We start from the raw sequence: 17,094 nt of genomic DNA, 5'->3' as shown, positions 1-17,094 counted from the left end.
ATTAGAATTTAGGTCCTTACCTTTAATGTGATAACAAAAAATATACTTTTGAAATTTTATATAACAGATTGATGACATACCCCACTGTTATGATAACAGTTTTACTGGAAGAAAGAGAAATTACTATTTATTGTAAATATAATAAATAATTAGGTTTGAATCAAAATCAATCATATTTAATGAATGAATTTAATTTCTATCAGAAACTTTCAATAACAGAAAAAGAAAATGAAACAAATAGTATTTATTAAAATTATATCTTTAATAGGCTGAGCAATAAAAATAAACATTTCAGTTTTAAGGCAAATTATACATTTATAAAATCAAAAAGCATTTCTTCTTCAAATATTGAAAAAATGCTTTATAGTAAAATAACTCACCCTAAAAAAGCCTGGAAAGATATTTTCAAATGAAAGGCTTTTATTGCTTTTTTTTAAAAATCAATTTCATGTTTTTTTGGGGTTTTTTTTTGTACCAAGTCCAAAATGTTGATAGAGAAAAATCAAAATTTACTTCAATCTACTAATCACAAGCAGATTTTTCTTTCACAAATTTGATTCCACCACCACTTCTAGATAACCAATATCCTGGTATGATTTCACTATTTGAAATATTATGCTGTTATGAATTTAAACAGAAACTCCTGTTTTCTCTCAACATACATCTGATTGGAGCAGTGCATTAGAATCATGGACAACTTCAGTAAGAATGTAAACTGCATCACAAATTTGGCACTATGAAAAGTATACGGAAAGGAATTTTTCTTCTTTTTTAATGATTTCATAAAAATGATAAGCTGATTTAAAACAGATCAATGATTTATAATTTAACTTTGAACAGTTTTTTTTTTTTTTTTGGAAAAATAAATGAAAAATGTTATTTTAAAATACTTTTTTCTATAACAGACACAGTGTGCATGCATGCATATATATATATATATATATATATATATATATATATTATTACTTTGTTTTCATTGAGCCATTTAGAAAATATTTCATGATAATAATAATCCTTTCTACTATAGGCACAGGGACTGAAATTTGGGGGAGGGAATAGTCGATTTCATCAACCCCAGTGTTTCACTGGTTCTTAATTTATCAACCCCCAAAAGGATGAAAGGCAAAGTCGACCTCAGCAGAATTTGAACTCAGGATATGAAGACAGATAAAATACCACCAAGCATTTTGTCTGACGTGCTAACATTTCTGCCAGTTTGCTGCCTTAATAATAATTCTGTTTATGATTCATTGCTAACTTTTTGGAATCTTAGTAAATGGCCCTAAGATAATTTACTCTACTGCGAAATATTACGAAAATTCTTGCATAAGTTGATAATTTGTTCTAAATTCTACAGTATATATGTAGAGTATGTTATTAAAATGTAGATATGCTAATTTATTCAAATCCTTATTTATTCAATAAAATAAAATCAGTTTTTTGAATGAGAGTTCTGTACTCAAAATGTTAAAACTCATCTCTCAAGACATATTACTTTATTTTAAGAATTCTACAAAATGCTTGTGACCCTGTGGTACCTGCTGATGATAAATAAAAGGGTTTCCAACATTGTGATGGATTCAAAAGATGAGCTTGTAATATCTCAGTAGTTGCTGCAGTTTTTGCATGGGTCAAAGCATCTTATGTTTATTTCACCAGCCAGTAATAAGACGTGGTATCTTTTCTTATCTAGTGTGATTCATTAATCAGAATATCTAAATTCCACATTTATTTTTGTACAAAATACACAAGAGAATAAAGAGAAACAAAAGTCAATAAAACTTAAAATAATCTTGATTTCCATAATTTAATAATACAATCATACAATATATCCTTTACCTCCAACATTATATTTTAAATTAACAGTTTCAGATTGTTATTGTCAAATTTGATTTCCTCTCATAATGGTTTCTAATTAAGGCATGAGTCCAACAAATTTTGTGGGGAGCAGGCTTGTTAATGTGATCCTCAATACTAAACTGGAACTTTATTTCATCCCCTCAGAGTTGAACTTAGAACATAAAGAACCAAAAGAAATACTGATAGGTATTTTGTCTGATGCTCTAACCATCCTGCTACCCATTAAATTATTAACAGTTTACATAGTTTGAATTCTGACATTGATAAGGCCACTACATATTTGTATGAGAGTCCAAGACAGGAGGATGTCAATAGTACTTATATATCAGCCTCATTCCCATGTCAACTCTGGAAGGATGAAAGGTGAAATTTGCCTCATACATTGTATGTAAAATTAACAATGAAAGTGAAATGTTAAAAAAAAAAACCTATTAACACCAATTCCTTTGATTTCTACCCATCACCAGAAAAAAATATTTTAATTGTTATGTCCTCAGTATTAGCCTCATTAGTTATGCAAAATATATTGTTTCATTGTTTCAAGTGACTGTAAAAACAAGATGTCTCATGGAAAATCGCTAACTCTTGCGATCATATTTTTAATTTATCATACTCTGAGTGAGTATCAGTTAATTTTGAAAATAATCAAGAATTTTTAAGGAATTTTGCAAAATAATTTCTGTTACTGAGCTAGTACTTGAAATATGATTTAGGAAAAGTTCTTACCTAAAATTACGAAGCAATGTTTTAAAATAAGTATTAACACTTTAAAATGAATTGTTTGTGTTCATGGAACCAGAGGTAGTCTCAGGCTGCTTGGTATCAAAAGAGCAAAAGACATTACCATCAATATAGTTTTAACATCCACTTTTCCATGCTCACATGAAGTGGATGGAATTTATTGAAGCAGATTTTCTATGGCTGGATGTCCTTTTAATATATTTCCTTCCATTAGAATAAAGGCATCAACTGACATAACACACACACACACACACATTTATGCGGCAGTGGCTGTCTTAACCCTTTAGCATTCAGATTACTGTGAAATGTAATACTTATTTCACATTGGTTTGAACTAATCATGCATTATCTCGTAGCTTCAAAATTTTGATGATGTGATTGTTTATTTGTAGAATGATATCGCAGGGTGTGAGAGATCATATCTGTCCCATTTGAACATAAAACAGAATATTTTGGCTGGATATAGCCAGTTTAAATGCAAAAGGGTTAAGGCATGGGACACACTGGTCAGTTACCCTAGTGCAACATGGGTCTATGAGCCCAATACTAATTTATGCATGCTTGGCTCATCAAATGCATAATTATAGGTCTTAGTGAATTGCTTAATCAAGGGGCAGATAATACTGTATAAAAAAAGACCCAGGTGTGCATGTGTTTGTGTTCAGTCTGCAAATGGAAGAAAACTTTTATCTTTAGTTTTGTTTTATTTTCATTTATTTTCCTCGTGAATTCTATATAAAAAATGCCAGAAGATTACATCCAACACTGAAGACCATACAATAGTTTTAGAAGTCAGCGCTAAAGAAACTTTAGAATATATTTGGCATTATCAGAAACAAACTATCCAGATAACTATTTGGCTGTGTGTATTGATCATTTCAGTGATATTTCAAAGTAAATTTACTCAAATCATTTATTTTGAGGATAAATTTAAAAGCAAGTCTTACAAGTATTCAGAAAGTTTAATAGAATTTCAAAGTGATTAAATAGTTTGCAAACCAAGTGTTCTTCCAGTTAACATAAGCCGGGTTTGACAATTATAAATCACTAAAGTGCATTACTCAGTGACCTCAGCTGCATAAAAAAACAATAGTTCAGTAAATGCTAACAATGTACCAAATATCCAAAAGCTAATTTATTATGAAATGAGGAAAAGATATAATATTAGCTCAGTGATTAATATATTAATATGTACAGGAGACAACTCTGGACATGTTTTGGTCTTATTTAGACCACCTCTGCAAAGCACACACTTCACTATACCAGCTGAAGTAGTGATGAAGTGAATCACTAAGCAGGTGTTAAAAAAAAGCATATTTGAAAAAAATTTGAAACAAAACATACTTGATTAAATATTAATTGTATACAATCTCTAAAACATACAAGAATTTCTATATGTAACACATCCACATTGGGGAAAAGGCTAATATAGAGTTGTTTAATATGTATGAAGTTTTATTAGTATAAATCAATATTTTTACTAGTAGTTATAACTAAGAATAATAATTATCATTAGTATAAACCTTAAAATTATCATTTCCCTATCCATTAACTTTTAATTCTATTTTTCTTAGGAAATACTTTATGAAGAAATGGTTATTGATGAAAAAAAGTATTTCAATTTATAAAAATAAAAGCTTGCTCAACAGCAAATGTTTTCCTATCGTGGCTCGGACTTGATATATTTTAATTTCAGCCATGCAGACTTAAATTGTGGTCACAGGCTTTTGGAATGATCTCCCTTTAAAAAGTTTTATTCAATGAAACATTTTTCTCTTTCTCTCTTTCTATATATTATGTATACATACATATGTGATATTTTAAGGTTGCATATTAAAATCTAGTTAAGACTTGTTCTATAAAAATATGAACCTCAAAGTTTCTGCGAATCAGGTATGAAATGGTCAATTGAGGTGTGTTGTTAGTAGATCCAGTTAGAAGGGACCCATTGTGTTTCATTGCTGAGTTCATCAATTGCCTCGCGTAACGACTGGTATGACTGATTGAAGTCATCATTAATAATAATCAAGTCAAAATAGCTTTTATAAACTTGTTCTATCTGCATGCTTTCATCAACCATTCCTAGAAAATCTTCCTCCTGTGAATTACAGAAAAAAACAAATTCATTAGCAATCTGATTACTACATATAAATATATCAAGACATCAAAGATTTCACAAAAAAAGAAAAATTACAAAATACAAACGATTTGTTTTACTCAAACTACACCAGTTACCCTACATCCTTTACTCTTACTTGTTTCAATTACTGAATTGTGGGCAATGCTGGGGCATCACCTTGAAAGGTTTAGTTGCACAAACTGACTCCAGTACTTATTTTTTAAGTCTGGCACATATTGGTCTCTTGTTGAACCATTAAGTTATGGATACAAATACAAACCAATAGTCAAGTGGTGGGGTAGGGCAAAAAAAAAAAACAGAATGGGCTTCCTCCCACTTTCTTATCAGATTTACAAGTTATTAGTTGGCCCAGGAGGGTTATAACTGAAAATACCAGTTTAATGAGCCATGCAGAGGAACTAACCAAAAACCACATGGTTGCATAGCTAGTTTTTTTAGCCACATCCTCAGGTTGACCAAAGTCTTGTGAGAAAAACTGGATAGACAGAAACTGTGTAGAGGCTCATCAGAGGAACAGTCCTGTCCTTGGGTGGCAAGTACCCTGCTCACTTTTTGGTATCCCTTTCATAACTCATCTTAGGCCACAGTTGGTTCTAAGATACAAAACAATCCATTTTAAAGTGATACTGTCTAAATTCATCTCTTATAATAACTCAAGAATATTTTGTTCACAAAAGATTTACTCTTTTGGTGATTTCAGTCATTATATTACCTCCATGGCAGAGTGTCTTCAAGGTTTTTAAGCAACCATATTGACCACAGTATTTATTATATCTTTCATAATTAAAAGCATTTCAGACACATCTCCAGTCTCAAGACAACTTCCTCCCATCAATTTAAAAGCTCTTTAACCCTTTTGATACCAACCCACCTGAGACCGATCTTAGTTCTGTGGTACAAACATTTTGTTTTCTAGAGTTCTGAATTAAAATCTTTCATCAGATCTTAGTGTTAATTTATCAATCACCAGTTAATAAAGACAAAGTTATTTTACTAAATACTTTGTTATTTTCAAAATTAATAGTGGTAAAGACAGTATCACAACAGAAATATAACAAAAGGATAGGGTCCATAAGTTTGTCCTTTTATAAAGTCATGTGAAAAGTGAATTCAAACCTTTATTTGATGACTTATATGATCTAAAATCAAATGTAAATCCTCTGATATAGTTGTTACATCAATGTAACCACTGGACACTGACTTTATTATGAGGTAAAGAAGGTTGCTTTTCAACCTTGTGATTCTAGGTTCAATTTAATTGAACAACACCTTGATCAGGTGTTTTCTACCATTGCCATTGGTTGACCAATGTTTTATGAGTGGAATTTGAATGGAAACAATGTAGAGGACCATCATACCCTTTGTGTGTGTGTGTATGGTGCAATGGGTAAATTGTCACCATTTTATATTTTTAATTTTGTACATGTACATTGTTTTTGATTTTGCCAACTACACAGTATAGTAGAGTCAGTTGGGCACCATCTGTGAGAAAAACAGCATCATGATGCAATTCACTGCCAGAAATTTAGAAACGACATGCTGTACTGCTTGGCATTCACACTGGAAACTCCAATATGAACATTTCAGAGTGCTTGGGTGTCAATCTGTGGACATGTACTGAAAGTAATAAAAATCAAACATCCAGGTATTTAGAGTGATCACTAGTGATGGCAACGTTATGCTTCCATTCATCTTCCAACACAACCTCAGACTCAACACAGAGGCCTACATCAAGTGCCTGGAGGAGGTAGTCTGCTCTGGGTCAAGAGGTTGGCCGCTGGAAGACCCTATGTCTGGCAACAGGACTCTGCACCATGCCACACAAGCAAAGTGTATCAATCTTAAGTAAAAATATGTACTAGGGTCACTTTGTTGAACTAAATTCAAGGTGATGCTCTAGTATGGGTATAGTCCAATGACAAACAAATAAAAGATAAAGGATAAGTGCCTGAGCAATGAAGTTGCACACCTTAATCTTTTAGCATTTAAATCAGCCATATCTAGTGAAAATATTCTACCCATTCTCTGTTCAAAGTCACCAGATCTTACCTCTCGCACCTATCTTACAATGTCATTCTAAAAATAAACAATTTCATCATCAAAATCTTGAAGTTATAAGGTAATGCATGATTAATTCAAAACAATGTGAATAAATAAGCACTACATTTGACAGAACCTGAGTGCTAAACAATTAGAATATTTTTTTATAACAAAATATTAAGCAGAGAAACTAAGCTATGTAATGACTTTTGCAATGCAATAATCATTCTAAGTATAATGTTTTAAAGAGGATGACCTCAATTCAAAAATCGAGAGAGATGAGCATTTATATATTTAAATAAAACAATAACTTACAGTTTTTAACTCCATACGTCCCTGTGAAAAGAAAAAAAAAATCAGTATATTCTCAGAATAGCTAAATTGTTATATTGTTTAATTTTAGAGAGAAAAAATTTACAGATTTTGTTGGCAATTATTATAACATGTCAAGATACTAGTATCCCAGAATCCCTTGCATCAATAAGCCAATTGTGTTATGAACACAGTCATCATAAATAGGTGATACATAACAGCAACTAGCATATTTTATGTTTGAAGCTGCCAGGATGCATTAAGAATAAATATGCTAGTCAATATTTATTATAAATCTTGTATATGATGTATACAATGCTGTATATGATGTATACAATGCATAGGTCAAAGATTACCGAAAATTAGTTTAATGACTAACACTTACCCTGTAGCCTCTAGCTTGTTTACCAAGCTCATGCATCTCTCTTAACACATCTGCACTTGGAGCAGCCATGAACACAATGAAGGGTAAAAATTCTGCAGTTTTCAAAATTTTCAAAGACTGAAAAACAGAAAATTGAATAAAAGAAAAGAAAAATGGGAGCATTTTTCATCACAGAAGTTATGTGAGATCTAAATAAAGTAGAACTTGATGTTTGGGTAGCATCAAAGCACAAAAAACTGGAACAAATACTATGAGGAATCAAGCAACAAGCTGTAAATATAATTATAGCAGCAAATTGTAAAATACAATTATTCTAACAAGACAGAGAAACCTCTAATAAAAGAATTAAATTTTAACAATTATTTGTGCTTTATTAAATATTTTTTCTACTAAAGGAAATACATCACAGCTGGAATAAGATAAGATATTTTCTTTAATAATGTTAAAAATTTATTAATTCCCTCTCTCTCTCTCTCTTTTGGAGAGGCACAAGCACCTACACGCACATATACACACACGGCAGTAACTTCCGCCTGCTGAATTCAATCACAAAGCTTCGGTCGGCTCGGGGCTATAGCGGAAGACACCTACCCAAAGTGCCACGCAGTGGGACTGAACCCGAAACCATGTAGCTAAATAAAACAGCCTCAAAATTAGGAAAGGAAAATGCTTTATCAGAAGATATATTTGATAGCTAATGGTTTGGAGATGATAAATATATAATTTTATGAAGATGAATTTCCTGAACAAAGAATGTGGACACTGTTGGTTGGTAGCTGATATCATAGTCAAGGGTTGACCAATATCTTGTGACAACTAACAGGTAGAAACTGAATTTGGTCAGGTATGTGTGTGTTTGTGGGAATGAGTTTGTATTTCTGTCTTCACTTGTGGACAGAGAAATACGAACTCATTTTATTCACAAAACCTCACATTCACATGGTGTCACTGCATAATCATTTCTAGGTTATTTGTTGTTCAATAGACAAAGAATGTTCCTATGGGGAATACTACCTTGGTGGGAGTTGATATCAAAAAGGGCAACTAGCTGTAGAAAAATTTGCTCGAGCATAGTCTCATTTGACCCATGCAACATGGGAAAATGGATGTTAAAACAACAACAATGAATCTTCAGAACAAAGAAGTGACAAGATAGGAATTAAGTTCAATTCCTCAACAAGTCATATATATATATCTGTACACAGAAAATGTGTTCAAATAGATGTGCATGTATCTATGTGTGTATAAACAAATAAATATATACTATACACACACACAAGGTCTGATCACAAAGCATCAGGATTGGAGCTACAGAAAGAAAACTACAAATCAATTTGGCATTTAATCTCCTTTGAAGTAGTCCCTTTCTGAACCTACATACTTTATCCAGTATTGCTTTGATGGATGCGTTCCTGGAACTTTTTGGGGGATAGCAAGCAGCTGTCTCACTGTTTTCTCTTGGATTTCCTTGACATCTTGAAATCTTGTTCCTTTCAAGTGGGATTCTTTTCAAACCTTGGTTTCAGGGTCAAAGTCTAGATCCACAATTTGTCACCTGTTACAACCATTTTCAAAACATTGTGTTCCTTGACACAATTAAAGAAATCCTGTGCAGCCAAAACCTTATCTTCTGTTTCAGATGATCACATTCTACACACTTTACTTCCAAGTGTGGCTATAAACAATAGAAATAAGCAAGAACATTATAACTTAGTGTGAGAGTTCAAGGTCAATCTGTGCCAAGTGGCTTCACTCTATGCACCTTAGCTCCATTACTATAGGATCAGTCTTGATACTTTTTGATCAGACCTCATATATATAAACCTCACTAACTTCACCTCATTATCTTTGTTACCAACTCCATTAATCCTTTTATTATCATATTTCTATTTACCCTGCTTTTGCTTCAGTTAATTCTGAAAATAATGATGGATTTAGCAAAATAACTGTCATTATTAAGCTGAAATTTTGCTAGAAGGTTTTAATTCAAAACAGGAAGTTTGTGTCAGACAAAGGATGTTCTCAAATGGGTTGATATCAAAACGATTAAGAGAGCTTAAATAGGCCTTGGAAATACACCCCTTCCTCACAGATAAACAAATAAAAAGACAGCTGGCACATCTTGAATATATAAAAGAACTAATGTATTGGTTGCCATCATTGTTTTATGACTGTGCTGTAGTTGCATTAAATGGAGTAAATGGTAAAAACTGAGGATGGAATGGAATGATAAAAGACTAATGACAGTGTGTCTTGCACTTAATTCTTTAAACAAACAGATTGCAGAACAGACATAAAATGATGATGATAGCGATACTGATATATATATAATACTCTTTAACAAAATATTTACTACCAGTGAGGGTACAATGCCAGCTGGTTATAGTGTTGCACTCATGATTGCTAGATCATGGTTTCAATTCCTGGACTGGGTGGTGCATTGTTTTTTTTTTGAGGAAAACACTTCATCCGACATTACTCCAGTTCACTCAATTGTAAATAAGTAACCCCACTCCTCATAACAAGCAAGCATCCCATTCAAGGGGAATGTCATCTTGATCACTCATACACCATGGAAACCAGCCCTATGCATCCTGGATCTTGAGACAGTAAATATCCAAAGATTGATGGATGGTATTTTGTACTCTATCAAAGTCTCTTACCGTAGGGTTGACATCTAAAACACACATCTTTGAAGAATTGATAACATCCAATATTGTTTCAATCTTGGTGCCATACAAATTGCCATTGTATTCGCCATGTTCAAGGAATTTCTCATTTCTTATTTCTTCTTCCATTACTTCTCGTTCCATGAAAAAGTAACCCTGGCCATGTTTCTCTCCATCTCGGGGAGCCCTAGAAGTATCTGGAAACCAAAAACAGAATAGAAATTAAATGCTAATTAATTAATAATTATCCTAAAATGTTGTTCTTTAACCCAAGTCACTTCTAATCAAAGAAACCTATGAACAAAGATATTCCAGATGTAATCGCCAATGTTCCCTCTAAACTGTGCATTCGGAAATAAGCACGTCTTACAACTAAGAAAGAAAAAAATGCGCACATATTTTGCAGAGGAAGACAATTTGCACATAGGTAAAGTTCTGTACATCTACATATTTCCTGAGGCTACCATTTCTGTCTTAATTTATTGTCACTTTTTTATTTCTTTATTGCCCACAAGGGGCTAAACATAGAAAGGACAAACAAGGACAGACAAAGGGATTAAGTTGATTACATTGACCCCAGTGCATAACTGGTACTTAATTTATTGACCCCGAAAGGATGAAAGGCAAAGTCAACCTCAGCGGAATTTGAACTCAGAACGTAACAGCAGACGAAATACCGCTAAGCATTTTGCCCGGCGTGCTAATGTTTCTGCCAGCTCGCCACCTTCTGCTTCATCTTTTAACCTTGCAGTGTTCCTGAACACTGCATGATATAAGCACAAAACCATTAGCATGCTGGACAAAATGCTTAGCAAGGTGTCAACTTTGCCTTCCATCCTTTCATAATCAATAAAAATAAGTACCAGTTGAATACTGGAGTCGATATAATCAACATATTCCCTCCTCAAAAATTTCAGGCCTTGTGCCTATGGTTGAAAGGATTATCATCATCATCATAATTCTCATGAAGAATTAGTGTGATAGTGTGTCCATCCAACATGCTTCCATAGATACTCTTTGGCAAATTTCATTCACAAGACTTCAGTTAAGCTGAAGATATGGTAGAAGACATTTTCCCAAGGTGCTGAGCAATGGGACATAAATTATAACCTCATGGTTGAGAAGTCAAATTCTTAACCACTTAGCCATCCCATTAGGTAAACACACACAACTTTTTCAAAATTTACTAAATTAGAGTTCAAATGTGTTATTAATAATTTAATTATAATTGGATGCATTGACAAAATTAAATTTGAAAACCAATAAACTTTGCTTGCAAAGACCTGTTGAGGCAAGTGAAATCAAAATCGCTGACATGGCCAATGACAGTACCACCTGATTGGCACTCATGCCAGTAGAACATTAAAAGCACTATCCGAGCCGGGGCCGCTGACTAGCTCTTGTGCTATTCGAGCATGATCGTTACCTTACTGGCACATGTGCTGGTGGCACGTGAATATTTTTCACGTGCCACCGAACTGGCTCCCGTGCAGGTAGCATGTAAAAAAAACACCTTTTGAACATGGTCATTGCCAGAACCACCTGACTGGCCCTCGTACCAACGGCACGTAAAAGCACCCACCACACTCTTGGAGTGGTAGGTGTTAGTAAGGGAATCCAGCAGTAGAAACTTTGCTAGATCAGATTGGAGCCTGGTGCAGCTTTCTGGCTCGCCAGTCCTCATTGAAACCATCAAACTCATTGCCAGCATGGAAAGCGGGTATTAAACGACAATGCTGATGAAAGTTTACTGTTTAAATTCTAAAACAGAAACATTGCAAAAACAAAACACATTGTACATATTTACATTAAAATATTAGAATGGATATAAAGAGCTTAGGAAAGAGAAAGAAAATATGATAATCATCTTGTATATTCTCTATATAACTACACCAGCATTTTGTTGAAATGTAAACATGTATTCACTGATCAATTCCATGTTAACAATGGATATAATTTAATAAATAAACAAATTTATACAGATTCTCATAAATATATCAATACAACATTGATCAAATACACCTAGATTTACTGAGATAGTCTCAAAATTTTTTAAAACACATTTTAATTACTAATCTATTGTATACATAAACACACACATCTACACATATACATACATGCACACATCAATATAGGGTTGGATTTTGATGGTGCTCCAGCTTTTTATCTTTTAGTCACAAAGAGAAGCAGTGCTCATGACCTCTTAAAGGGTATTCCCCCTCCTGGGGTCTACTAAAGACACCCAAGATGCCAAGTGATGGTATTAAACTAAATGATGGATTATGTCTGCCACCTAAGTAGCCCATAGACGGACTTGAACTCAGAATGTAAAGAAGTGGAACAAATACTGAAAGCCACCCAGTATGACTTTCTTACAGTTCTGCCACTCCTGAAGAATGAAAAGCAAAGTTGACTTTGGTTGCATTTGAACTCAGAGCAGCTGCCAGAACAATGCTACTAGGAATTCTATCCCACTTTCTAATGAATGTCAATTAGCCACCTTATAGGAGTATCAATAATTCCACCATCCTTCAAATTTTAGATACAAATATTTTTAGGTACATCACACCACCTCATTTAACACTACAACCTGATCCATGGGTACTTCACACTGTAACAAATTTTAAAACCAAGCTCCTAAGAAGGTATTAGCATAACATTATGATGCACCAAGATCCACTACACTTTCCTAGAAGCTCTCTCTTCTTCTTTAACATTTGTGGACTGATCCAATATAGACCCTCACATCACTGCCTACTAACACACAAATTCCTCATTCCTATTCATGATACAAGTTACTCAATCCCTGTCTATAACCCACCTCTACTGTCCAGATTTCACTCTATACTAAAACCTCACCCCAAAAGCTCTGAATGTCTGCATTTACACAGATATCTCCATTCTTGCTACTAATCTCGCTCACCTGGAAATTAGCAACAAAGATCCCCATTTACACTGGCTCTAAGTCTTCCCCACCCCAAGACCATCCAGTCATTTTCAAGAGAGTACATTAGCCAAACTAGGAACTCATCCAATCTGTGATGTGAGGGAGATTTGGCTATTATTTCTAATAGATCAAGTGATCAAATAGATGCTCATTCAAGTAAATATTCACAACATAAATTGTATAGACTTATTGTATTACCAATAAGTCTCTGAAGTTTATGAAAACACTTAACACCACATATATTGGAATATTTATTGAAATATCAGTAAGAGTGATTCTACTTACGAGGCATGGCAGCAGCAAATAACCTGGGATCATTTTTTATCAGCCGTTCTTTTAATGATCGACGTCCAACACCCGTTGCACCAACCAGTACTAAAGTCTTTCGTTGAAACTGGGGCATTTTAATAACCTCTTCATAAATCATCAAGTCACAGGCATCAAAATCTGAAAGAACAGATATGTGCTAAATAAAAACAAATAGGGACAAAAAAATGACATTTTGATAAGTTGAATTACAGCAACATCTAAGGATTAAAGGCAGCACTCATGACATTTATACAGATTATCCAAGACTAGTGGGAAAAGGAAAGGAAATCTTCAATCTAGAGACCTAACTTAAATATGGACAACAGAGTGGATCCTGCTAAAGATATCAAAATACCAGATGGTGGTGGTGTTAGACTAGATGATGTGTAGTGTCTACCACCTCAAAAAGGAACAGTCTTTGACAATTCTATACAGTCCCTGTCAACTAAATTTCACTTGCAAGGTTTTGGTCAACCCAAGGTCCCAGAAGACATTTTCTCAAGGTGCTGCACAGTGAGTTTGAACCAAAAATCACATAGCTGTGAGGGTGATTTCTTAACCACACTACCAATTTTCTTACAATATTACTATTGTTGCACAAACTGTACAGACCTAAGAAAAAATGCAATCCAGCTTTAACCATCCTGTCTTCATCAAAGTATGTAGGACTATCAAATGTATCCTCTTAGTGTGATTTAAGAAAAGTTTCTTGCATGTTAAATGGCTTTTAAGACAATGCAACAAAGAAGAGAAAGTATATTCTTCATTAAAACCACTTTTTGGAACCAATTTATTAACTAACACGTAACTTTGTTCTGTTAAACACTAAGTACATCATTATTCAACATTACCATACTACTGTATATGGTTCAATTAAAAGATAGATAAATTAGTTGCTTGTTGAACTTATCTCTACAGATTTTCTATAGAAATTATAGCCAGCACTAATTTGTTGCATTTCATATCCAAATATGTCTGATGTAAACAAAAATGAGAAATACATAATGGGTGTACATGCATATTTCAGGAGTTCTTGCTCCTTCTTCAGCACCACATCCAATCCATTAACCATCCACGAACTCATTGCTTAAATAGACACTAAACATAGCAGTGTAACATTGGATATACCAATTTTACATAGGTGGGATGGCTTGGACAGCTTGACTGATAAATCAATGATTTGTAAAATATTTTATACAATCACTCATGGAGTGGTTGGCGTTATGAAGGGCATCCAGCTGTAGAAACACTGCCAGATCAGACTGGAGCATGGTGTAGCCTCCTGGCTTTCCAGACCCTGGTCAAACCGTCCAACCTATGCTAGCATGGAAAACAGATGTCAAACGATGATGATAAAATAGTACTTTTATTGAGTTATTAAAAAGAAATTAAATAAAATGGTGATCTTTAGCAAAACTTACTCTGCATCATCATCATTTAATGTTTGGATTCCATGGATTGCATAGTTTAAGAGGGTTTAATGAGTCAGATGATTGTATCATGCACCAATATCTGCTCTGGCACAGTTTCTATGGTTGGATACTTTTCTTAATGCCAACCAGTGTACTGGATGCATTTTTCATTGCACCAGCACTAAGTAAAAATAGCCTTATAAGTCACAAGGCCCTAAAAGTGGCCTCTAAAAACTGAATACGTTTTGTATAAAACAGAATTTCATGTAAACACAATAGTATATATCATACCTTTGTTGTTCTTGGTACTGTATTTCACCTTCTTTTTCCTCCTCAAACCGCAAACTGAAGTGTAAAAAAGTAGAGAAGCAAATGTAAACAAAAATGCCGATATGACAAAAAAAAAAGATTTAGTTAATATGACATTACTAAGGAGAAGCAATGTATCTTTTAGTTTGAAAGAAGAAAAAAAAAGAAAATTCTTAAGTCTACTTTTAGAGATGTTGATAGTCATACACTGAGGCACAATGCATATGTCAACATTTTGTGGTACATATTTATATAGCGACCAACTTGATTGATACTGGGGTTAGCTTTTTTGACTAAACTGAGGCCTTCAAAATGAAACTATTTTACTCTGAAAATATAGATTTGTTAGCATAAAGTTCTAGCTAGCAATAGATTATTTGATAATTTAAACAATTGTATAAGCTGGTAATCCATGACAGACTGAGGCAGGTACCCCATATATAACAAAAACAAAGAGAGAAATACAGATAAAAATGGTTTAAATCTTTGTTACATCTTTTTGTTGCTTCTTTCAATCAGCAGAAGATATTTATGGTTGGTAGATTTTTCAAAATAAATTACACCTCCAATATAAGTAGCTCTTTTTTAAAGACCATTTTTAAAATGTCCTCTCTCTCAAACTGGTAATTTTTATGTTGGAATAAATAATGTCAATGTTTCAGAATAGCCTCTACTTTTTGACTCATAGAAATTCTTTCCTATTTTCCACTGCCACATATATGGATAGCTTATTACCATCTTCAGTTACTTTTAACAAATCCTCACTTGATTAACACATTATCTGATGTAAACAATTATGTACAGATAAATATGGAGTTTAGAATTCATATTCTTTATCAATATTTTGTTGTAACCCAGTAAAGAAGATATAATTCTACATTAACTTAATAAGCTGTCAAAAGTAGTCAGCAAATCTGAGATCAGTATCAGCAATACACCTGAGAGAATTCTTATTTTCTCAAGTCATGTTAAAAGATAGGGAGTTGAGAATTGCCTTTATGCGACTTCAATGAACATTCTTGTTTTATATTTAAAAGCAATAAATAGCAGAAACAGTAATATTTTGCTTTATTTAGTCATTTATTTCGCATTGAATGCCTTGCTTTATCTGGTCATTTCTTTCACATTGAATTTTAAAATCCTATGAGGATTGTGTTACCTCATAGCCTTCAGCAGTTGATAAAATAATTACCAGTGATAGGCAAAGATCAGCAAGATTAATTAAATGTGCCTTCCTCACAAATTCCTGATAGATGTTAATACTATAAATCATTTATCATTGTAAATGTCATAGTTATAACATCCATCCACATTTTCATGCTTGCATGGGTCAGAAGGAATTAACTGAGGTAGGTTTTCTATGGCCAGATGCCTATCCTGTTGTAAAAGTTCACATGCTTCGAAGCAAATTAATATTTCCCTATGACTGGATATATTTGCATGGAAGATTGGAAATGAAGAGCACCATTCAAGAGTGAAGCTCAATTACAACTCTTACACATGTCAAGAAAAGGAAACATAACTCACACCATTTTATGTGTATTAGACACACAACAGGCTTCTTTCAGTTTCCATGAACCAAATCTACTGGACAATGATTTTATAGTCACTTATTGTTATTCTCAAATAAAATACTAAAACAGGACTCACAGAAACTCTTTGAATTGTCATATTCTGGGCAAACAAAAGCTTTCCTCTTTTCTTCAAGAGAGCGAGATGGTATAATGCCAGCACTTCCTTTACTATCAACTTTACGAGCCTATAAGAATACAGAAAAAAATTAAGCAGTGTATTGATTTCCAAGAAAAAAAACTTTCAATAAGAATTAATGAAAACAACATGGACCTGGTTACACAAGGTAGTAAAATCAAAGACAAACTCGACATAAACATTCAAAACAGTTTGCTTCCCAACCACATTATTCTGGATTCAGTCCCACTGCGTGGCACCTTGGGCAAGTGCTTTCTACT

General features: G+C 33.4%; 1 protein-coding gene across 5 annotated transcripts in view; it reads right to left on the bottom strand.

The window, feature by feature from the left end:
- Window positions 1-438: 438 nt before the first annotated feature.
- The window catches only part of LOC115227840 (MAGUK p55 subfamily member 6), a 100,788-nt gene continuing 84,132 nt past the window's right edge, over window positions 439-17,094 (bottom strand). For 4 of the 5 annotated variants that reach the window (XR_004997445.1, XR_004997447.1, XR_004997444.1 and 1 more), the window contains 8 exons: window positions 16,775-16,883; window positions 15,107-15,160; window positions 13,380-13,541; window positions 10,142-10,344; window positions 7,479-7,595; window positions 7,097-7,117; window positions 4,125-4,699; window positions 439-734 (listed from right to left, as the gene is read on the bottom strand). Coding sequence is in view for 1 of the 5 variants with exons in the window: in XM_029798562.2 (XP_029654422.1) it covers window positions 4,523-4,699; window positions 7,097-7,117; window positions 7,479-7,595; window positions 10,142-10,344; window positions 13,380-13,541; window positions 15,107-15,160; window positions 16,775-16,883 (843 nt within the window). In the remaining 4 variants the exon portion in view is untranslated. The remainder of the gene's footprint in view (window positions 735-4,124; window positions 4,700-7,096; window positions 7,118-7,478; window positions 7,596-10,141; window positions 10,345-13,379; window positions 13,542-15,106; window positions 15,161-16,774; window positions 16,884-17,094) is intronic. The other variant, XM_029798562.2, reaches the window with a different exon arrangement.

The sequence above is a fragment of the Octopus sinensis genome, linkage group LG2 (genome assembly GCF_006345805.1).
Source record: "Octopus sinensis linkage group LG2, ASM634580v1, whole genome shotgun sequence".
NCBI lineage: Eukaryota > Metazoa > Mollusca > Cephalopoda > Octopoda > Octopodidae > Octopus > Octopus sinensis.
The sequence above is the reverse complement of the archived record's forward strand: the minus strand, read 5'-3'. Positions and strand labels throughout refer to the sequence as shown.